The sequence below is a fragment of the Artemia sp. Qi Xiang Cuo genome, chromosome 19 (assembly GCF_049724085.1).
Source record: "Artemia sp. Qi Xiang Cuo chromosome 19, ASM4972408v1, whole genome shotgun sequence".
NCBI lineage: Eukaryota > Metazoa > Arthropoda > Branchiopoda > Anostraca > Artemiidae > Artemia > Artemia sp. Qi Xiang Cuo.
The window spans coordinates 39,053,289-39,072,352 of NC_142812.1; the positions used below are offsets into that span (position 1 = coordinate 39,053,289).

Here is a 19,064-nt window from a genome sequence, read left to right on the forward strand (position 1 = left end):
TACACATCCTTTTCTAACCCAGATGAAGTGAGGTCTTGTTTTATTAATACACTTTACGGCAGTAAAAAAATTGAAATTAAAATCAAAATATACAGTAATATTTCGTTTTAATGATTGAATTTTAATACAAGTTTCTTTTATATTGTTTTTTTTTCTCTTCGTTTGTTTTGCTGAGGACGGCTCTTGGATATAGGGTCGAAATATTCATCTAAAGTTGCGTTCCACTGTCTTGTATAAAAATTTCCCTGTTGTTCTACTTATTGTTTATGATGGAAAGGCAGTGTGGTCTTCGTCGCTATTTATATTCCTAGTAACATTATTTTTATAGTGTACCTAGCAATTGGATCTTATTTCTTTTTATGTTGATAAATAGCGTTAAATCAGAGTATTGAAATATTCTTACAAAATTATTTTTTTTTTTTTTAGAAGGGATATTATTTTGAGTATTTAGATCATTGGTGTATAACGCGTACACTGCTTGCAAATTTCAATAAGAAGTGTCATTATCAAGCTTTGTGGGGGCTAGAGCAATGAATTTACCAACTGGATGGTAATTTTCACTAAAATTTTCTTTTTGCCAGAAATGGGTATAGTGTTCTATTCTTTTCAGGCGTTAAAACTTTCGCAATTACTAATCAAGGGTGAAATTTACGCAAAATCAACTCAGACTGTGTCTATGTGTTTCTTAAAATTAATTTGATTTTTATTATTAGCTGAAAACTGCAATAGGTGCCTCCGACTGCAATAGTTTGCAGTCAGCTTATAACGCAGCCTTCCGGGCTGCTTTATAACGCTGCGTTTCCTTATAACGCAGCCTTCTGGGCAAATCCGAAATTAAGAGAGAAAATTGAGATCTTGTTTTGGGTGACATTTAGGGTATACTGACTCTTCACCCTTCACGTTTTTCTTTAAATGGGGCCAAGAAATGGTTTTTCTTCTTGTGTGGCCAAGAAAAATTAAGTAAAATGACATCCCGGTATAAATTCACTGGAAACTTTCGAAGAGTATCCAAATTTATGCAACCTTTTCCAATTTACAGTAAGAAAAAGTGGGGTATTCTTATTGTTAAAGGGCTTAAGGGTATTCTTAAAAAGCTGAGAAACATCCATAATTTTCATGAGTGATCTAATTTAATATACTAAATGAAAGTCTTTGGGCGAAGCCAAATGACTGCCTATGCTAAAACGAGGGTCATTTTGCGGTATTTTGAGGTACCTCAAAATACCAATGAGGTACCTCAATAATACCATTTGAGGTATTTTGAGGTAGCAATCATGTATCATGAGCCTTTATTTTCCAAAATGAGGGTTTGAGTGAAAAATGTTCTTTAAAGAATTTTGGCCACGTTGAGAGGGTACTCTGACTCAATTTTTGGAGAGATATATCATGTTCTCTTAGCTTATTAACTCGTTTTCATTTCTACTCTTTGTTACTGAATCTGTATTTCTGTTTTTAACTTTAATCGCTACAATAATTTTCTTAATCAAGTGATTTTCTTTCTTTTTTTGGCCGAAGAACATTAGTACGTGCTCCATCACATCTGTTGTGGATTGTTGATTTTATTTATTTTATTATTATTATTATTTTTTATAATAACGCTTGTTTTATTAACTCATTTATTATTACAGTTCCCTGGATTGTTTAGTGTTATGTGCATAAAAATAACAGAATAAAAGGGCAAATTTGCTTTTTTCCTTTTCTTAAAAAGCTGTTCTTTTTCCTATTTTTCTTTTTTTTGTTTTTTTTTGTTTTTTTTAGAGAGCGAAAGTGAATAAAATAACATCGTTTAAGAACGGACCGCCCAAACTAATAATTATCAATCGGACTGATTTCCTTTAATATGGCTACATAGATTCTATTTGTTACATTTAGGATTATTAAAATAAAATTACTATAAAGACGTGTCGTCATTTGCCTTCTCTGGTGTCACTCTGTCAAGTGACGTTAAATTACTTCTCGATGGGGCTGAATCAACCCCCCCCCCTCCGTTTATATTTGCACCAGTAGTTGTACTCGTGTTGATACCACTGGGCTAGCGTCAGAAAGATCAAATGAAGAAGTGTCTTAAATACAATAATATTTTTTTGTTGTGTTACTTTTGGGTTTTGTAAAGTGTGCGTATTTTAAGTTTTGCGTGGTTGCGTTTTGCTGTTGAGTTTATGCGGAAGTAATAAACGGTTTATTTAGACTTTGTCTTACAATACTCACGGCAATAGTATTGGTGGCTTGGTATAGAGCAATGTGTCTCTCAGATAGTTTTTTTTTACCTCATCATATAGAATTCATTATTGTGTGAAATTCGGTTGGCTCAATACAGGATCTAGGGATCGAACCTAGTTGTAAAAACTCACTGCAGGCTCGGAATTGTATTCCGGTGATGCGATTATGTGAAAGTGTCTCCATATTAATCCAAATAAGAAGAAGAAGAAAGAAGAAGGGTTGGCTAGATTGAATGCAAATTAAAAACATTTGTGCTTAATGGTCCGGAATGATTGGCGGACAGCCAACTGGCGTTTTGACGCCTTTTGTTTCCCGCAGCCCACATAGGATCGGATCAAGGCTTCGAGATAGCCATTTTAATCAGTACATCCAAAATAACTAAAAATAATGTGTCTTTTGGGGAACAGCCCTAGGACTGTCAAATGACCAGCCCCATAGAATAGACGCCCGAAATATTCACATTGTCTATTTAAAAAAGTGGATTCATTTATACATTTTTAGTAGAAAGATGGAGATTTATACCTTGTTAAGACTAGGATCGTACAATGATTTCTGTGTTCATGATTGAAAAGCCTGAGCCCCCCTCCCTGTCCTTCAAATTTATAAATATTGATATGTTGCACCTCTTCTGATTGTTCCGGGATCATCTAGAGAATGGTCTTAAATAATCAGATTGTTTTTCTGGTTGAAGATGCAGTATTTCTAGATTGTAAACGTGACGTTTAATTTATATCAAAGTTAGTTGATGATGCTTTTTTAATTCCTCCCCCCCTATCTGCATAGGCAAAACAAGAAAACGCAAGAATAAACTTCTGTCAGGAGAGTTGAACTCATATTGTTTACCTCCTTGTATAGAACAAATAACTATTGAAACTTAAAGAGGGCTCATTTGATTGCAAATCTTGAGATATAGTCCTCTTTTGTATTAATGAAACCAACCTATTAAAGAGGACACCAAACCAACCTTCCTGCACTTTTATCAGCTACGGCCGCTCCCATGGCCTAACATGGCATTGCTTTAACATTTCAATATCATAGGCAGCGCGAGAGCTGCCTAAGTAAAGAGCAATGTAGGCACGATGTCTTTTTTTAGACCAGGGCACTTTTTATGGAAGGAGTTGTAGAAACTTTAAAAAGGGCTCAATTCGATCGGAAATTGAGAGGACAAGGGCCTTTTTTAATAGTCGGAAATGATTGGAGGGTAACCAGCCCCCCCCCCCCCACGGCCATCATTTCCCTAAACTTATCCAATCAAGAATTTGGAGATAACCATTTTGTTCAGTGTAGTTGAAAGGTCCAGTAATTATGTCTTTGAGGATGACAACCCATCCCCACAGCCCTCAGGGCAAGGGTTGTAAGTTATGCCCCTGGGGCATATAAGGTTTTTATTGAAAGATTGGCTGTATAAACTTTGGAGGGGTCTCATTGGATTAGAAACAAAAAAACATAAATAGAAAGGTAACAGATTTATTAGACTTACATATGTTTTCGTATTTTAGAGTATACATTATACACAGTACATATCTAATATTACTAAATTTTTTTTTTTTTTATAAGTCTGTATCTGTCAATATTTTAAAATTAAATTAAGAAGTTTGTAGCGTTGACTAGTTCGTATGTTTTTCCTCCTAGTTACCGACCGCGCCATCTGTGGCGTTAAGACTGCGCCATGTGTGGCGTTGTTTTTGTGGCACCAGTGGCGTTAAGGGCCGTACCAATTTTAATGGGGGAGAGAATAAAATGTTTGACCGCGCCACTCCCCATGGGAGGAATCAAAATAGGTTAACTAATAAATTGGTTTTCCCTTGTGAAGTGACCAATTGCGGCGGGGGGCAATCAATCCAGGCGTCTAATCATTCTCCGTGAAATTATCAGATTCCTCGAGAGCGTACCAATGGAGAACATTTGAACTAGTTATCTACTCTGGGATGCTAGATACAGGCATGTAAAGTAAAACCACAAATAGAAAGGTAACAGATTTATTAGACTTACATATGTTTTCGTATTTTAGAGTATACATTATACACAGTACATAAATAAGACAAGGAAAGCTTACTGGCGTTGCATGTTTTATAGGGACAGTAGCCTCCAACTTGTTTCATTCATGCCTCTTGTTGTGCTCAAAAATGTCCAGTAGAATCCACCTCGTATTAGTAATGCTAAATATGCTGTTTTTAGTTAACGCTACATTTTATTATGCTATTGACAATTTTTCTCTAAAGAGTTGACGGCTTTGCTTGCCCCCCCCTCTCTCTCTCTCTCTCTCTCTTGCTCTCTCTCTCTCTCTCTCTCTCTCTCTCTCTCTCTCTCTCTCTCTCTCTCTCTCTCTCTCTCTCTCTCTCTCTCTCTCTCTCTCTCTCTCTCTCTCTCTCTCTCTCTCTCTCTCTCTCTCTCTCTCTCTCTCTCTCTCTCTCTCTCTCTCTCTCTCTCTCTCTCTCTCTCTCTCTCTCTCTCTCTCTCTCTCTCTCTCTCTCTCTCTCTCTCTCTCTCTCTCTCTCTCTCTCTCTCTCTCTCTCTCTCTCTCTCTCTCTCTCTCTCTCTCTCTCTCTCTCTCTCTCTCTCAAATGAAGGATTTTCAAACTAGCGAAATGGGTGGACCGTTATCTTGGTGATTAAAAAACCCTATCACTAGTTTAAGAAAAGCGAAACTTTTTAAAATTTGTTGCAGTTTTGTTCTGCAATACGCAGTTTGAAATACAAGTAGATATTCTGGATATGGTTGAGTGTTGTGATGGGAAAGCGGAAACCCTTTTTAACCTTATTTGTGATGTTCTTCGAGATAAAAAAAAATATCACGTAGATAATTTCGGAGACCACACTGCCTTTCCATGACGATAAAATAAAAGTTCAAAATAGGGATTCTGCGCGGACACATGTAATACTATATTTGAGTGTTATGACATGGTTGTGATCAGAATCAAAGACAAATTCCCATATGTGATATGTGTCAAGTGCAGCAGGCATTCAATTCATTTAGTTGCTTCTTATGCTTGCAAACAATTGCCAAAGCAATTGGAAGATCTGTTCCGCACAGTATACAATCACTTCAGCATGTCCCCCAACGCACATCCGAGGAGGCAGCCGATGTGTCTGACATGGGGCAAGCACATTCAGGACTAGGGTGTCTGTAAACTTCTGGTGCAATTCGAACTCAGAGCGTCTTTTAGCACTCATGCTGAATTGATTATATACTGTGTGAAACAGATCTTCCAATTGCTTTGGCAATTATTTGCAAGAATAAGAAGCGACTAAATGAACTGAATGACTGCTGCACTTGACACATATCACAAATGGGAATTTGTCTTTGATTCTGATCACAACCAAGTCATCACACTCAAACATAGTATTAAATGTGTCCGCACAGAATCCAACCCAGTTTTCTGTAAATATTTTTTCATCTTGAAGAACATCGCGAATAAGGTTGAAAAGGGTTTCCGCTTTCCCATCACAACACTCAACCATATTCAGGATATCTACTTGTATTTCAAACTGCTTATTGCAGAACAAAACTGCAACAAATTTTTAAAAGTTTTGCCTTTCTTAAACTAGTGATAGGGTTTTTTAATACACCAATAGAACGGTCCACCCATTTCGCTAGTTTGAAAATCTTTCTCCAGTAAAAAACAAAAATCTAGAACAATTAAAAATCAGACAAATATGTGTTTCTTACTAAAAATCGGACAGAATTCCAACATTTGACACAATTTTTTTTTGTCTGAAAAGAGGTCCAAAAATCCGACAATGTAAATTTCGCAATGTAAATTTGCATTTCGCAAATTATAATTAATTGACCAGCCAGGCTCTTCAGTTTCAACTTTTACTTGTCTAATAGGTATTACCGATTTTTTTGCTGGAGCTAGGGCATGAGTAAGTACACTACAATAAATTTTAAGCCTAACTCGAGAATCACGCATATTCTTTCTTGAACTCTGCATCAACACATCAAATGATGTACAAATTTTCGCGAGAACATCATTGCACGCATTCTTGAAAAGATTTAGAGACACCCTGTCGCAGTCATTAGCATAAAATACAGGTTGCTTTTTTTCAAAAATTAAAACATATAAAAATAATTAAAAATTCCACATAGAAACATATAAATTTAAACATATAAATTCAAAAGTCAATAGAGAACAATAAAATTAATGGAAATACATAAAAAATATGATGAGTCAAAAATTTAGTTAAAAAGTCAAAAAGAGAGAAAAAAAATAAATCGATGACAAAAAAATTAAAGACTAATTTTTCTGGCTATTGTATAACTCAACAAAACTCTTCCGATATCTTTCATGTTTAGCGGGGATGGGAGTCAGTTTGGGGACTTTTTGGGACTTTATACGGGACGGTCTGTTGCGGGCAGGAAGGTAGGGTTCTGGGATCAGGGAACTTAATCGAGGAACAAACAGGGTCTTGGTACCGAAACGAAGGCATAGGAGGTTCCTTCTCTCGGCCAACGTGGTGACCTTGAGCTTACCTAGAAGACAATGATATGGAACCTTCCCTTCACCATTTATGATTCTAAGTGCTCGTTTTTTGACATTTTCAATCTTATAAATATTCTCTGAAGAATGACCAAAATGCCACACTGGGCAAGGAAACTCCAGTATTGGCCGAATAAAAGAACAATAAAGTTGGAGAAGATCCTTAGGGGGGAAAGAAAATTTTAACAAAAGTCTTAGAAGAAAAACCGAAGGGGAAGCTTGTTTTAGGATATTTTGAATATGGGCATCCAACTTCACGTCAGCGGTTATTGTCACCCCAAGTAGTTTAATGCATGTGACAGAGATTTTGGGAGGAATAGGGTTTGTGAAAGAAGGGGGTGATTTTAAAAAATCAACTGATATAACTGACGATTTATTAGCATTAACTTTCATCTTCGACAAAGAAGCCTCCTGGGTGACATCGTCAAGTAGTGTCATAATTGAACTTTTAATATTTCGTCGACAAACCTCAAGTGCAGACAGGTTGTCCACATACTTCCATCGCTTTGTATGGTCAGTCATGAGGCTATTAATCTAGGCTATTAAAAATAAAATGGGACCCGTGAGAGTTCCCTGGGGCACCCCACAAAAGATATGAATGGGATCGGAATAAACATTTTTATATTTAAGCACTTGAAAACGATTTGTTAAAAAGGAGGCAACAATTTTAACTAGAAAAGGACTCATTTGAAACTCCGTCAGCAGCTTATTTAAGAGAATATTGTGGTCAATTACGTCGAACGCTTTCTGGAGATCAATTAATAAAAGATTCAGCCAAGTATCAGGGTTTTCAAGGTTCTTAAGAATGGTGTCAAGAAGACTAACAAGATAGTGTGAAGTAGATGTCTCCTTCAGGTTTCCAAATTGTTGTAAGTCAATAAGTTCAAGAATCTCTGACTTTAACCAATTAGCTATGAAACCCTCATACATTTTTGAAAAAAAAAACAAACTGGGATTAAGGTGTTTGTTCGAACTCCAGTAAAATCATTCAGGCCTCCCTTCATTTTGATTGGAGTAATATAGCCCAGCTTCCAACACGACGGGTAACATCCAGAATTACTAATATCATTAAAAAATACTAACAAGGGGAGTTGATAGTTTATCAGGGAATGCTTTTATTAGATCAATAGGGATATCAATGGGACAAATACAAGTTTGTTTTATTTTTCGTATTTTTTCAAATATTTGCTTCGGCGAAATTTCTGGGATTTTATCTTTGGGAGTTTTAGGGATTAGCTAGTTTTCCAACAGAGAGGGGATCGCTTGCAAATTACTAGATAGATGTTTATTAAGCTCATTTGCTGTCTGTTCAGGTGGTTCATCCAGAAGAAAATGAAGGTTTTTGCTCGACCGATCCCCTATTTCTTTCCCTTTCTTAAACCATTTCTGAGGTTTGCCCTGTTTTAAAGTACCAAGGACACCTAAAATGAAAACTAATTCATTAAATTGGTCAAGTGCAAACTTACACAGCCATATACGTCTTAAATTAGTGTGAAAAACCGATAATTCATTTTTTAAGGAGATAGATCACCAGTTGAGATAATGTATTCCAATACATAAGTTCGTAGCCAATTTCAAAAATAAAAAACGTGTGCTGATAAACAGCAGAAAATGACCAAAAAATAAATAAATCAGCATATAGCCTTAGAAAGTGTTGTTTTCTTGTATGTTCTGGTAAAAAAGAAATCGGAACCTAGTTCAGCAAAGCTCTTTTCTTTGAAAAATAGGAATGCTTCTTAAAAAGAGCTTGGCTAGACTAGGCCTGGTCTTGATGTTACTAGGATTTTTGGCATTCCAGGATCTTTTAACCATGAAGCAGTGTAAAGGTAAACATTAATGATTCTAAAAGAAAGTATCAATATATAGGCTACCCTATTGGTAGTTTAACAGACCTAATGACTTCCACTGATAACCTACCTTATGTAGGCTAAGGTAAGACACCTAGTAGGCTGTGTGATTTGCTTGAAAATTTTGATATAAATCTACCTCATAGTTACTATATAATAGGCTAGTAGCATATACCTTTTATGCTTTTTTTATATTAGAAATACAAATTAGCCTACTTGGGTGAGCACTGTTTGACTAGGCCTATTAAAGTCATTGGTTCCTTATACTCTAAGCAATAAATATTGTCTTTACTCTTATATACAAAGCACTATAAAATCAAAACGATAGGCAATATTTTGTTTCCTTTAAACATGGATAATGATAAACATTGACATAGTCTGTTGTGAGTCAGCCCAAAAATCTTAGTCATCTCTATTGTAGTTCAAGTAGACTTTTCAAGTAGGCCTGTCCACCTAGAGTCTAAGGCCTTTTGACTAAGTTTTAGGATTAACATGACCACTAAGTCACCTGGACTTGCAGTCCTCAGTCAGAAAACCCAATCTATAAGCCACGACAGTTACACTAAAACAGTATTAATTGAAAATTGGTTGACTGAAAAGTTGCCTGGCCTTGTGTGCAAACAGGTGGCATAGAGTCTACCTGCCTAAAGTCTTAGACAGGCAACCCAGTTTATAAGCTCAGACAGTTACATTAACACAAAATTCATTCAAAATTGGTTGACCCAACAAGTTGCCTGGATTTGCAGGTGAACAAGTGACATAAGGTCTGCCTGCCTATAGTCTCATGCAAGGGCAGCTGAGTTTTAGGACTAACATATGACCATCAAATTGCCTGGACTCACAGGCAAACCAGCAACAATAATAATAATTGATTGAATTTTCAGAACATATATCCTATAGGACTTCAAAAAATTATCGGTATTTATTAGTGAAAAGGATGTCACACTGTTATACTAACGCAATGCAGGAAAAAAGCATACTGTTCTAATAGCTGGGGAACATGCGAGAAGTGACGTTTGGTTAATGCTAGTGAAATAAAACAAAATAGGATAAAAATATAATAGTGTAGAAACAAATTTTGGCTATATATTTGCACATTAGGGGGGTGGTGGTAAAGCATAGAATATAATAAATACATAACCTAAACTAACCTAGGTACCTTTTTTCCTACTAAACCCCACAAAACTAAAGCTTGAATATAGTCCTGGAGTAAGAAACCCCTTGTTTATAGAGCATAAGATAGGAAATTACTGGGTAATGTTATCTGTTCTTGGCTTTTCTCAAGTTGCATTCTTGCATGTTGCCCATATATTAGAACAGTACCAAAAAAAATTTAGTGGAACAAAACAGGAATTATATTAAGAACAAAATTAGAGAGTCATGGCTTCTCTGAATAACAAATGTTGATTAAATAAAGCAATACTATTAGATCATTATCTGTCGTTGGTATTCTGTAATATATATTATTGTATTATGAATCATATACCAATATATTATTGTATTGTTTGTACTTGCCATTGTACACTGTTTATTATAATTCAGCATTAGGCCACATAATTTTGGGGTGCCAATTATGTGAGGGGGGAGCAGTTGCCTCAGTTAGACTTTGAGAAATACCTTCTTATTTCTATGTTGCTACTTTTTATTTTATCATGGCTAACTGGTTATTTTTGCCCCATTTACATTTTGAGGATTGGAATCACTGACATAATTACCAGATACAAATCATCAGCACAACTGGGTTATATTTTGTTTAATGATGAGCCTGAATAAAAGACTCTTACTTAGTTACTTCATAATAAATAAGTTATTATGGTTATTAGACTTTGAAGTTGATACCACGAGCCTATGCTTTACCCCCCTCCTAATATGGAAATCTATAGCCTAAGTCAGCTTCAATCATTAGTCAGCTACATATGACCTATTTTTCTCCTTAGCCAGTTATTTAAAAAAGCAAATTTTTGAGCATAGGGTTACTAGGTTTCTACGGGCTGTTTTGAACCTTCTAGCCCCTTCAGGGCTCAAAATTAATAGTCCATTTCAAATGATTCTTTAATTATAAAAGAGCACGGAAAATTCTCATTATTTGGAGTTGTGATTGAACACTAAATTTTTTCAACAAATCCCGTCTCGGCTATATAACGAAATTAGTGTGTTGATTTATAATTAAGTGTACATCTTTCATCACTATGGAGGGAGGGAGGGGGTTTTGGAGCAATTGAGCTATATATGGATTTGCAATGGAGGTCTGACTATACGTGTTTCTTATTTTTTAGGCCGACCATCTTGATATTAAATTAGGCTAATCAGAAAACTTTGAATATAGCTTTGAACTTAGAAGCTTAATTTTTTTATAATGCCCTTTGCCTATCACATTTAAAACAGTTGAAATGGGTGACTTTGATATTGATTGTTTTTTGTTTTTTTTTGCTCTTTTGGATTCTTAAAAAGATGTATTTCTTTAAAAAAATGTACTATAAATGTAATATAAATTAAATTTAATCTCGCCCGATGCCCCCCCCCCTCTGGGTACTATCTTTATAGGGTACAGTGTGTTATTTAAATAACAAAAATATTTGAAGTACCAAGGACACCAAAAAAGAAACAAAGTAAATAAATTTTTCAATTGCGAACTTACACAGCCATATACGTCTTAATTATTATGAAAAACCTATAATTCATTTTTTAAGGGGATGGATCACCAGTTTACATAATGTATTCCAATACATAAGTTCGTAGCCAATTTCAAAAATAAAGAACGTGTGCTGATAAACAGCAGAAAATGAGCAAAAACAATAAATCAGCATATAACCTTAGGAAGTGTTGCTTTCCTGATTGTTGCAGCAAAAGATACTCAATCCCATGAGTTTGTATACCCAAAAAGGGGTTTGAAGAGTGCGAAAGATTGGTGAGGGAGCTTTATGGTCCAAACAAGAACAAATACGTGTCTCACTTCTTCTTCTTCTAATTTACTGCAGGTGGGCTATTCAGTTGGTACTATTTAGCCCTTTTCTTTTCACTTCACCCTGTGGGCTACAGAGCTACTGGCTTGGTTGTCTCTTATTTATTAGATATTCTCAGATATCTTTCAGTAGATCTTTTGACTCAAGGAGTTCAAATATAAGATGATAGATATCGATTTCTTTGCTCTGTGTGCAGGTATAGTTGGCAAGGCTCTTGACTGATAGTGAGATTTTATGGTGTTTGAAGCATTTTAACAGTTTCCAGAGCAAGGTATGTTGTGCAGACATCAGCATATTACATTCAAATAGGCAATGGTCAATTGTTTCATTATTCATATTACAATGCCTGCAAAGAGGGGACAGGGGAATTGAACCACTTGAATTAGAAAACTTATATGAGAATGCAAGGAAATTTAGTCCATTTGTTCCAGAACGAATTCTATGATAAATTTTAGAAAGATACTTATTGGGAAAGGGGAAAGGATAGTATTAATCTTATTAAAATTAATATCTGATAGCCTCCATTGGTAAATATCTCTAATTGGAATTGGTCTCCCACTTGGCTGGTCAATATTTATAGCATTTTTTGCTATTTCATCAACCTGATGATTACCACTTATGCCAGAGTGGCTAGGAATGTTCTGAAAATAAGTTTTTATGCCACTTGAAGCAAGATTATCTATAATACTGAGACAATGATAAGTGTCAATGTCCAACTTATATTGAGGAGCTGAGGCCAGCAACTCAAGGCTTGATAGAGAGTCAGAATATATGATAATATTATTTGAATTTGCAATCAAAGGTTGGTTTTCTTTAAGGTGTTCTAATGCCGTGATTATGGCATTTAACTCAGCAGACACTATAGATAAATTATTGTATAATCTCTCGCCCATTGCAATTTTCAGGTGAGGAAGGAAAACACCACTTACAACCTTCTCATTCATTTTTGACCCATCAACAGATATTTGGAAGTGATTTTTATAGGTAATTGTATTAAGTTCTGCAAATTTTTTCTGGACAAAAGCAATGGGGGTTAAATCTTTATTCCACTTTGAGAACTCATTATTTATCATGGGACTTGACCAATTCCATGGGAGGGATCGGGGGAAAGTGGGTGCAATAGACTTTGCTTGTATGGGGAACTTCTTCTGAATATTGGCATACTCATCTGCAATGCCTCTATAGATGGCTGGATTTCTTAACCAATTATGTAGTGTGTGTGAGCTATTTGATTCAATTTTTGTCAAGAGAAAGCTACGTCTAATGAAGGCCTTGAGATTGCAGAAGTCACAACTGACAATCATCTTGGAATTGGGAAATGGATTCATCTACATCTACCTACTTCTCCTATCCGTAGAACCAAAGGTCTTTTTCAAGGCCAACAAATTTGAAAAATGAATACTCATTGTGAATAATCAGAATATTTCCTTTTCAGGTTTTTTTTTGGCTAAATACCAAAATTTTTGTCCAACTTTATATATATATATATATATATATATATATATATATATATATATATATATATATATATATATATATATATATATATATATATATATATACATATATATATATATATATATATATATATATATATATATATATATATATATATATATATATATATATATATATATATATATATATATATATATTGCCCTAATTTCAATATTTTCTGTTGTTTTACTCAACCTTGATCAATATAGTTTCAGAAGAAGTCCAAGCCCTATAAAATATAAAATTTCCATCAAGTTAACAACCTATATTAGAGGAGTTCAACTCCTTTTCTGCAAAATATGAAACAATATTCTAGTGATTAACTTTAAAATTCAGGAAATATTTTGTTGTTACATCAATTGTATTAAGTAAAGAGTCACTTACAAAAAGAATTCTACGCATAAAAAACACTCATCAACTAATTAAATAATTATAAACACAAATAAATCAATTAAAGAAACATTTATAAAAAACAACTTCTATGCATCAAGGAACCCAGTATAGAGGCCACTTGACTCAGGGAATTTCTCTCTAATCTTCATGTAAACACAGGATGGAAGGGGAACTCTGATCCTTTCTCCAAGATAAGTATATACAGTCCTGACAAATTGCCTGTAGGCAATGTACCTCATCCGTCTAAAAAAGAGAAAAAGGAAATACAACTACTCTTTCACAAATCTAAAAATCCATTACTAGTAGGGGTTTATTTACTAGTAGCAATTACTCCATGTGTTCCTGACTTTTTCAAGTTGTAAGGAGGCCTTATTTTTGTGTAAATTTAGTAACTCAATTTCAGTAAAAGTAATAATCCCCTTTGTTGGAATCCCAACTTTCCAGTTGATTTTTCAAAGGTTTGAGCCTTACAGATGGTTCGAGGTAACCCTTGGATCCTTTCTGATTAATTAAGAGATACATGATCTAATTAAAATTGATAAGAGGATAGAAAAGGGCTGAGATCACCCTTGTAAATAACTCAAGATTTTGTTAGAATGTATCATATTTGGTGGTTGGTCTCATAGTTTTGTCTGTATATCTCGTTTTAGTAAGGCTGGGTCTGTCTAAACAAAGGATAAAATTTATTAAAGAATAAAACAATCTAAGAGTTATTAAATTTAAGTACTCCAATGACCTTCCCAAAAACATAAAATTTGTGGAATAAGCTTTGATATAAATAAGCTTTGAATAAGCTTTGATGCCTAAGGTTTAGGTGAAAAAAAAACCTAAAACAAGGAGTAAAAGCTATAAGAGCTTTTTTGCGTTCCCTATTCCAATCTAGTGTCTCATGGAACTTAAGCTTAGTGTTTATAATAGATATGACACCCAGAAATTGAAAGACCCTGGACTACAGTTTTGCGTACCCCCCTACTTGGATCCTTCTAACGTTATACAGAAGTCTCCATTCAAGAGGAGAACCCTATATTTTACTTGTCCTTTCCCAGCTGTAAATACAAATGGTGGTCTTGATGTTATACAGAGAGACTAAGAAAAAAGGAGAACTATTGCAGACAGAGAGTTTAAGATCTTTCCAGTTGAGGGAAATTCAATCCCGGAACTTTTCCTAATCAAGTTCAAGATTTGCCTGAGATTCAGGGGACACTGATCCTTCTACAAGAAATAATTGTAAAATACCTTGCTTTGGGTTACTGAGAAATTAGTAGCCAATTGATATGGTTATTCCGAGTTTTGCCCACTTTCAAACCCCTTTGATTTACCTTCTTGAAGTACCTTAACTAATCAAATAAAACTCATAAATTTGATGCTTTCATTTTTAACCAAATTAGCAGGGTTTACATAATTTGATAATTTAGATCTAAACACTATAACACAATATACCCAAGCCTTAACTAATTACCCAAGTGTAATTTATTCAGATAGGATATCAGTAGACCTAAACCTAAGAAAATCCCTTTTTTCGGTGAATGGCATGTGGACAATAGAAGACCGACAGACACACACACAATATAAGACTATTCAAATCTGAAGAGAGCCATTGAATGGTTTACATAATTAGAATTACAACGTTTCTCATCTTTTATTAAATCTACTAATGAAATTTAGTTGTCACAGAATTTTTAGTACCAATTTGAACTACTGCCTCAGTTTAACATGCTACCAATTGACTGATTGTTCCTTTAAGAACTCTGGGTAGCAAGATTTACAAATATAATTTAAAACATTCAGAAAGAACGTTTAGAGGGATAGGTTTACCCAGAGCCGGGTTAGAGCAACAATCAGACTGACTTTCTAGTCCTAAAAATAGGGCAATCTCAAAATCTTACACGTGCACTGGAAGGGGGGGATTTTATACGGAATACATTCTAGCCCATAAGAAAAATTCTCTACCTGGAGATCTAGAAATAGAAAACTCTTAAAGTTGTAAAAACAGACAAAAGACTCTTGGAGATAGTTTGTGCTCAGCTGTAAATAACAGGTGATATTCTGTCACTTAGAAACAATACCTTAGTTTCTCTTGGGTTACTAAGTACAATAACCAACTACGCTTGCATAATGGGGGTAATAATAACTTTGCTTGAATAAAACTTATTTAATTACTGGTTTTCATTGTATGTAAGTGAAGCATTATACTGGGTCTTGTACTGCCAATATGCAGTCCTAAGAACCCATGGCTCTAAGCAATTTAGGCAAAAAGCAGGGTGATGTGTGATGTACAGAGGGATGCAAGGTGTGGTTGATGGTGCCTCTGGATCCTTGTAGCTCTCTAGAAAGCCTTTTACTCTTTGTTGTTCTTGGCAGCAGACATTTTCTGTATTTACTGGACAGACTTTGCATTGAAAACATGAACACTTACGAGAGAACAAATTGTAGTTCAGGAAACTTGATGATCACATATCAATCCTAAAGCTTACTCAACCTACCTGAGAACTGATATGGCCAGGAAAATTAAACTTAGGATACTTCTTCATCAGCAAGTTCAGTAGACATTGTCTGTTATGAGTCAACCCAAAAATCTTAGTCATCTCTATTGTAATTCAAGTAGACTTTCCAAGTAGGCCTTTCCACCTAGAGTCTAAGTCAGTTTGACCAAGTTTTAGGATTGACATGACCACTAAGTCACCTGGACTTGCAGTCCTCAGTCAGAAAACCCAATGTGTAAGCCAAGAAAGTTACATTAACACAAAATTAATTAAAAATTGGTTGACCAACAAATTTAATGCAGGCAAACAAGATACCTAAGCCTAAATAGGCCCACCTGTCAGGTGGGTTAAATTATTTTAGGTTAGGACCAATTTTAAAAGCTCAGACAGTTACAATAAGACAGAATTAACTGAAAATTGGTTGACTAAAAAGTTACCTGGACCTCTGTGCAAACAAGTGGCATAGGGTCCTGCTGCCTAAAGTCTTAGACAGGCAACCCAGTTTATAAGCTCAGAAAATTACACTAACACAAAATTCATTCAAAATTGGCAGGCCCAAAAAGTTGCCTGGATTTCATGTGAACAAGTGACATAAGGTCTGGCTGCCTATAGTCTCAGGCAAGGGCAGCTGAATTTTAAGATTAACATATGAACATTAAATTGCCTGGACTCACAGGCAAACCAGCAACCGTAATAATAATGGATTGGATTTTCAGAATATATATCCTATAGGCCTTCTAAAAATTATGGGTATTTACTAGTGAAAAGGATGTCACACTGTTATACTAGAGCAACACAAGAAAAAAAGGTACTGTTCTAATATCTGGGGAACATGCAAGAAGTGAAGTTTGGTTAATGCTAGTGAAATAAAACAAAACAGGATAAAAATATAATAATGCAGAAACAAATTTTGGGTATACATTTGCATATTAGGGGGGGTGGTGGTCGAGCATAGCATATAATAAATAAATAACCTAAACAAACCTAGGTACCTTTTTTCCTCCTAAACCCCAAAAAAACTGAAGCTTAAAAATAGTTCCTGGAGTGAGAACCCCCTTGTTTATAGAGCATAAGATAGAAAATTACAGGGTATTGTTATCTGATCTTCGCTTTTCTCAGGTTGCATTCTTGCACATTGCCTAGATATTAGAACAGTACCAAAAAAATTTAATGGAACAAAAACAGGAATTATATTAAGAAAAAAATTAGAGAGTCGTAGTTTCTCTGAATGACAAATGTTGATAAAACAAGGCAATACTATTAGATCATTATCTGCCATTGTTATTATGTAATATATATAAACTATATGTGTATTATGAATCATATAAAATATATTATTGTATTGTTTGTACTTGCCAATGTACACTTTTTATTCTAATTAAGCATTAGGCCATATAATTTTGGGGTGCCAATTTGGTAAGGGGGAGGGGAGCAGTTGCCTCAGTTAGACTTTGAAAAATAACTTCTTATTTCTATTTTTCTACTTTTCATTTTATCATGGCTAACTGGTTATTTTTGCCCTTTTTACATTTTGAGAATTGGAATCACTGACATAATTACTAGATACAAATCATCAGCACAACTGGGTTATATTTTGTTCAGTGAGGAGCCTGAATAAAATACTCATACTTAGTTACTTCATAATATATAAATTCTTATAGTTAATAGACTCTGAAGTTGATACCATGAGCCTATACTTTACTCCCCCTAATATGGAAATATATAGCTTAAGTCAGCTTCAATCATTAGTCAGCTACAAATTACCTATTTTTCTCCCTAGCCAGTTATTTAAAGAAGCTAATTTTTGAGCACTGGGTTACTAGGTTTCTATGGGCTGTTCTGAGCCTTCTAGGCCCTTCAGGGCTAAAAAAATTAATAGTCCCTGTCAAATGAGTATTTAATTGTAAAAGAGCATGAAAAATACTCATTATTAAATTGTGCTGAAAAGCTAAATTTTGTTGAAAACTGCAGTCGAGGCTATGTACCAAAAATATGGTGTTGAGTTATAATTCAGGGGATATTTATCATTATTATGGAAGGAGGGAGGGGGTTCTTGAGAAATTGAGAAATATATGGATTCACAATTCAATTCTGACTCTATGTGTGTCTATTTTTTAGGCCAGAACATCTTAAGGTAAAGTTCTACCCAATCATATTATTGAGTTAGGAATAAAATGAATAAAACATTTAATGCCTTTTTTTATGCAGATTATGAATATAATTATCATTTCTATTGGAAATGAATTTCAGCCCCCCCCCTCTAAAGGCCCCGTACGGGTTAGGTTCGGTATCTAAAGGGGGGGGCGGAAATTCATTTCCAATATAAATAATTATTATATTTGTAATAAGCATAAAAAAAAGGCATCAAATGGTGTATTCACTTTATTCCTAACTCAATAGTATGATTTGGTAGAACTTTACCTATCTTATTATGAGGTTAGGCTATTCAGAAAATTTATCTCTTTTTAAATGGTCTACTCTAAAGAATCATATAGTTTTTCTTTATAAAGTGTGAAAGCACAAAACTACCACAAAGATGTTCTAAAACTATAGCCTTTCCTTTGTAAGCTAATGAATCTAATTGTGGAATAGGCCTTGGCTGCCTATATTTCTATAGGCTAGGCATAGGCCAATCTACATAAAATGAAGCATTTTTTTTATTTTATTGCTTACCATGATGATGAATCTTCAAATGAACTTCTCGGTTCCTCGGGAATTACTCTATGGTCTTGTACAGCAAGAGAAGCTACATTAGGTGTCACAAGAGGCTGTTACAAATATCCTGAAATGGTATCTTGCATACCATCTAGTGCTTGGTAATCACCAAAAACATTTTATGACACATCAGAATAATCACTTTCTGAGCTTGAAGTCATATTTTTTCACAAAATGTATTTTCACTAATGTATATAGGCCCTTACTATCAACAGATTTTCTAAATTTGAATTTCACAAATGAAAATCACTTTCGGATTCACAGCAAATAATTTCCGCTAATATTTTTAATTTGCGCAATTTATCATTGTTTTAGTAATGACAACACTGTTTTGCGAATTTATTTAAACTTAAAATGATTTTGGTAGTTAAACAAAAACTCGCAGGAAACCTGTATTTTTAGGTATGAATAGACCTCAAATAGATTAAGAGGGCTAAATATGTTGTCATTTTGGTGTCCTTGGTA

General features: G+C 34.6%; 1 protein-coding gene and 1 pseudogene across 2 annotated transcripts in view; both read right to left on the reverse strand.

Moving 5' to 3' along the window:
* The window catches only part of LOC148940823 (phosphatidylinositol N-acetylglucosaminyltransferase subunit C-like), a 98,734-nt pseudogene that overhangs the window by 42,236 nt on the left and 37,434 nt on the right, over positions 1-19,064 (reverse strand). The gene's annotated exons all lie outside the window — the stretch shown is intronic.
* LOC148940825 (uncharacterized) lies at positions 13,426-17,010 on the reverse strand. Its single transcript, XM_089105083.1, has 3 exons — positions 16,971-17,010; positions 15,562-15,790; positions 13,426-13,644 (listed from the first exon to the last, which is right to left on the reverse strand). The coding sequence occupies exons 1-3, from the start codon at positions 17,008-17,010 to the stop codon at positions 13,488-13,490; spliced, it is 426 nt and encodes a 141-aa protein (XP_088961209.1). The 3' UTR covers positions 13,426-13,487.